This window comes from Myotis lucifugus, unplaced genomic scaffold (genome assembly GCF_000147115.1).
Source record: "Myotis lucifugus unplaced genomic scaffold, Myoluc2.0 scaffold_19, whole genome shotgun sequence".
In the NCBI taxonomy this organism is placed as follows: domain Eukaryota; kingdom Metazoa; phylum Chordata; class Mammalia; order Chiroptera; family Vespertilionidae; genus Myotis; species Myotis lucifugus.
This window is the reverse complement of record NW_005871067.1, coordinates 3,390,607-3,395,601: the sequence shown is the minus strand read 5'-3', so window position 1 is coordinate 3,395,601 and position 4,995 is coordinate 3,390,607. Positions and strand designations below refer to the sequence as shown.

Here is a 4,995-nt window from a genome sequence, read left to right as displayed (position 1 = left end):
TCCAAAGAAAATGAAACGTGTAATGACTTGTACGGTAATGTTTGTAGCAGCTTTACTCACAACTACAGGCCAGTGCATAAATTCGTGCACTAGTGGGGTCCCTCGGCCTTGCCTGTGGGATGAGGCTGAAACTGGCTCTCTGACATCCCCTGAGGGGTCCCAGATAGTGAGAGGGTGCAGGCCAGACGGAGGGACCCCACTGATGCATGATCGGGGCCAGGAAAGGACGCAGGGGGTTGGCCAGCCAGGGAGGGACCGCAGAAGGGCTCCAGGGTGCGTCCGGCCCATCTCACTCAGTCCTAATTGGCTAGAACCTAGCAGCAAGCTAACCTACCGGTTGGAACATCTGCCCCCTGGTGGTCAGTGCACATCATAGCGACTGGTTGACCAGTCAACTGACTGTCCCCTGGTGGTCAGTGCACGTCATAGCGAGTGGTTGAGTGGCCTTAGCGTATCATTACCATATTATGCTTTGATTGGTTGAACGGCCGACTGGACGGCCAGACACTTAGTATATTAGTCTTTTATTATATAGGATAACCCCAAACTGGAAGCTACTCCAAGGATGTATCAATAACAGACTAGACAAACAAAACATGGCATGTATATTTAATGGTTACACTAGGCAGCAATTAAAATAGAAACAACTACTGACATATGAAACAATACAAATGAATCTCAAAAACACTATGTTGAGTGAAAGAAGCCACAGGCAAAAAAGATTCCATTCATATGATATTCAAAAACAGGAAACACTGACCTATGGTGATCAGAATAGAATAATGGTTACCTCTGATATGGGAGATGGACTGACTTAGAAGGAGCTCATAAAATCTGAAATGTATGAAAACAGTCACTGTCAAATCAAGCAAGCTCACAAATTCTGAGTGACAAGGAAGTCTCAATTTTTGAAAAGCAGGATTTTAAGTTTTAAACTAATGAATCAGAAAAGGTTATTTTAAATTCATGAAGCAACTCAAAATTAAGAAATAAGTACATAAAATAAGGTTCTATTTAAGAAATAAGAATTAGCATTTGTAAATATCAACATTGAAACCTAGAAAATATTGAAGGAAAAAAATTCTAACTATTTAAGCCACAAGGCACATTTTTTCAGTTTTATTGATGGCAAATATTTTTCAGGAAAATAATTTATTGATTACACACACACACACACACACACAATCTTTTCCTCCAAAGTAACATTTACTGTGGTTATCTAAGAAATGTAAAGTTCAGCAAAGACTCAAATGAAATCCAATAAAGTACAAATTGATAACTTGATCAAACATATTCAACTAATAACTTCTAAGAAAAGTTAGTATTACTTCAGAGTCAAGGGTCGAGACCTCTAAGTGCTATATTTGCAAAGCAATTGAGATGGTAAACCAAGACTTGGGAATGAAAGATAAGACTGAAATTTTTCAAACTTAATTTTGTCCCCAAATTCTTTTAAAGCCATTGCAATTTTTAAAAATCTGCACTATGGTCTTGTGATAAACCAAGATTTATCAAGCACCCCTCCCCAAAAGGTTAAAGTAAAAAAAAAAAATCCCTGATCACTGCATAATCAAGGTTAAGTTTTAAAAAGAAGTTGGGCCTTGCCGGTGGCTCAGTGGTTGGAGCATCAGCCCACACACAGAAGGATCTCAGGTTTGATTCCAGATCAAGGGCGCAAGCCTGGGTTGCAGTTTCGATCCTTTGAGTGCTTACTGGAGGCAGCCAATCAATGTGTCTCTCTCTCATGGATCTTTCTTTCTCTCCATTTTCCCTCTCTCATTCTCTCTCTCCACTCTTCCTCCCTTTCACCAGCTCTAAAAACTCAATGGGAAGGATACCCTCAGGTGAAGATTAACAAAAAATAATTTTTAAAATTTGGACTATAAGAATAAATTACTTTTCTAGTTCAAGATAACAGATGATTATGAACTTGCCTATATAGCCTTCACTATTTTCTTTAAAAGTTCAGTATATCTATAGAAAATTATTGCCACATCAAAGAATCCCTGTTACTTAATGTAAAACCATGTTCATATCTAATGAAGCAGCACTGAAGACAAATATCAAATGATAGTCAACGGCTTATTTTTGATCATATACTTAAAAACACTTAAAAATAGCATCCACTGTTACTTATTTTGAAGATCCCATGTAACTCAACTTACTAGGAAAAATATTTTTTGCAGAATCCATGAAATGGACTTACTGGTATGCAGAAAATAATATCACAATGTTGTTTTGTATGTGGGAAAAATTACTCAGACATCCAACAAGTACAATCTGAACTGTTCAGTGTTGACCACCTATTAAAATCTATTTAAAAATAGGGTGGCCCAGCAGGCATGGCTCAATTGAACCGTGACCTATGAACCAGAAGGTCACGGTTCAATTCCCAGTCAGGGTATAATCAGGTTGTATCAGGCTAGCAGGAGCCAGTCTATCAATGATTCTCTCTCATCGTTGATGTTTCCATCTCTCTCTCCCTCTCCCTTCCTCTCTGAAATCAATAAAAATATTTTTAAAAATAAAAATAGGATGGCACGCTGATAGGTGTGCTAAATGGTTAGTGTTCACCCTTGTACCAAAGTAATTGGGTGAAGATTAACAAAAGCAAAAAATAAAAATAAAAATAGGGTAGAAGCAGGTGGTAAACAAAATCAGTGTTGAGGCAAGATGGTGAACATCAATCATAACCCTCCTTTATCTAGTGCTTCATTTAGCAAGTCCTCGCTGGGGTACTCAATTTGTGGAGGTACCCTATTTCTAATTAGAAATGTGTCACCAAACTATATTTACATGAAAATACAAAAATACATTAACATTAAATGTTTTTTTCTTGTTAATCCTCATGAGGATATTTTTTTCCATTGATTTTTAGAGTGGAAGGGGAAGGTGGGGTTGGGGGGGAGAAGAAACATCAGTGTGAGAAAGACACAACCATTGGTTGCCTCCACACAAGCATGGACTGGGGCCAGGGATCGAACCTACAACCCAGGTACATCCTCTTGACTGATAATTGAACCCACAACCCTTTCCTCCCCCTCCCCAGCAATCACCACACTATTATCCATGCAATGTTTCTCTCTTTCTTTCCCTTCCTCTCTCTCTCAAATCAATAAAAACATATCCTTGGATGAGAATGGGGGGGTGGGGGGGAATCTAATGAAAAAAATGTGGGATTTAATGAGCAAAACAGAATCAAAAATATAGAAGCATGGAACAGACTGTCGAATCTCAGAGGGGAGGCAGGCATGGGTGGGTGGGTGGGAAGAGATCAACCAAATAACTTGTATGCATATATGTATAGTCCTTAGACACAGACCGTAGAGTGGTGGAGGTCTGGGGTGGGGGGACGGGGCAGGTTAGAGGGGGTCAATGGGGAGAAAAGGGAGACATATGTAATACTTGCAATAATAAAGATTTTTAAAAAGAAAAGAAAAACAAGACACAAAGTACTACAATCATAAATCTCACTTCTCAAACTTCTGTGCCTCCACTTTATCAGTAAATTCAAGAAACTTCCATCATGAAAAACTCCAAACACGGCACCTGCACTATGTCTCATCAAAACCCAATAGGATGCCGTGTCTCCCGTGACAATGCATATTACTATCTCCTAAACGGTGTGTGAACCTTTGAACTCCCTGCAGACCATATACACTTTTCACATTTTCAGTCACCATCAGGGCTTATTAAAATATTCCCAATAACATAGAATTGATTACACAGAACTGAGACAAACTGTGTAGTATAAGTAAATCTCATTTGATTTTAAAACCAATTAAAAATGTTTATTGATTTTTAGAGAGAAGAGAGGGAGAGATAAAAACACCCATGAGAGAGAAATATCATCAGTCGGCTGCCTACTGCATGCCCCCTTCTGGGGATCAAATCCACAATCCGGGACATGCCCAGGAATTGAATTGTGATCTCTTAGTTCCTGGATCAACCACTGAGCAACACCAGTCGGGCTCGTTTGGACTCTACTCCAGAGTGACCTTGGAAAAACCCTCCCGATTCAACAAAAATGTAGTAAACATGTACAACAGAGTCCCTATGCCCTGTGGAATTCACAATATTTCAGAGGGTCCAAGAACTATAAAAAGATTATTTAATTCTAACAGAAACAATTATAATCACTACTACTGTAGCAGAAAAAGAGAGTAGACTGGCTTTTAAAGAGATTCTCCAGTAAAAGGCATGGAGTGAATGGAAGGCACAAAATATGGGGGTGAGGGCATGTTCCTACTGAGACAAAATAAAACTTAAATGAACCTAGAGTTTTGACATTCTAAATTATTGGGGGGGGAGAGGAGGATTGTGTGTAATCATCTAATTACATACAAATGACTGAAAAATAGGAAAATTATAACAAGGTTAAAAATCAGACAACAGTCTCATTACCCAAGGGACGTTTCTCTCCTACAATAAAGTGTGTTGCATAGGGCAAACTCTGTGTCTCCAAGGGCATTTTCCCTAAGCTTTCATCAATATTGTGCATACATACCTTATTTATGACCGTTAATGCTTTATCTAATTACTAGAGACCCCGTGAACGAAATTTGTGCACTGGAGGGGGAGAGGGGTCCCCTCAGCCTGGCCTGTGCCCTCTCACAGTCCGGGAGCCATCAAGGGATGTCCAGGAGTCAGCAGTTGGGCATCCTTAGTGCTGCCACAGATACGCTAGCCAGCTGTGAGCCCGGCTCAGGACTTCTGGCTGAGCAGCGCTCCCCCTGTGGGAGCACCACCAGGGGCAGCTCCTGCGTTGAGCATCTGCCCCCTGGTGGTCAGAGCATGCCATAGCGACCAGTCATTCCACCGTTTGTTGAATTTGCATATTAGCCTTTCATTATATAGGATTCTCTCTTCCTTTCTCCTCTTCTGTATCTACATTATCAATAGTCTTTATAGACCAGTGATGGCAAACCTGTGACACGCGAACTCATTTTTTTGGTTGATTTTTCTTTGTTAAATGGCATTTAAATATATTAAATA

At 39.8% G+C, this 4,995-nt stretch overlaps 1 protein-coding gene across 2 annotated transcripts in view; it reads left to right on the top strand.

The window, feature by feature from the left end:
* MPHOSPH8 (M-phase phosphoprotein 8) overlaps positions 1-4,754 on the top strand; it is a 79,261-nt gene extending 74,507 nt beyond the window's left edge. Inside the window, exon 12 of one of the 2 annotated variants that reach the window (XM_023751153.1) lies at positions 3,806-4,754. In XM_023751153.1, coding sequence (XP_023606921.1) covers positions 3,806-4,167 — 362 coding nt within the window. In that variant the 3' untranslated portion in view covers positions 4,168-4,754. Of the gene's footprint in view, positions 1-3,505; positions 3,770-3,805 lie in introns of those variants that run through there. The other variant, XM_023751160.1, reaches the window with a different exon arrangement.
* The last annotated feature ends 241 nt before the right edge of the window (positions 4,755-4,995 follow it).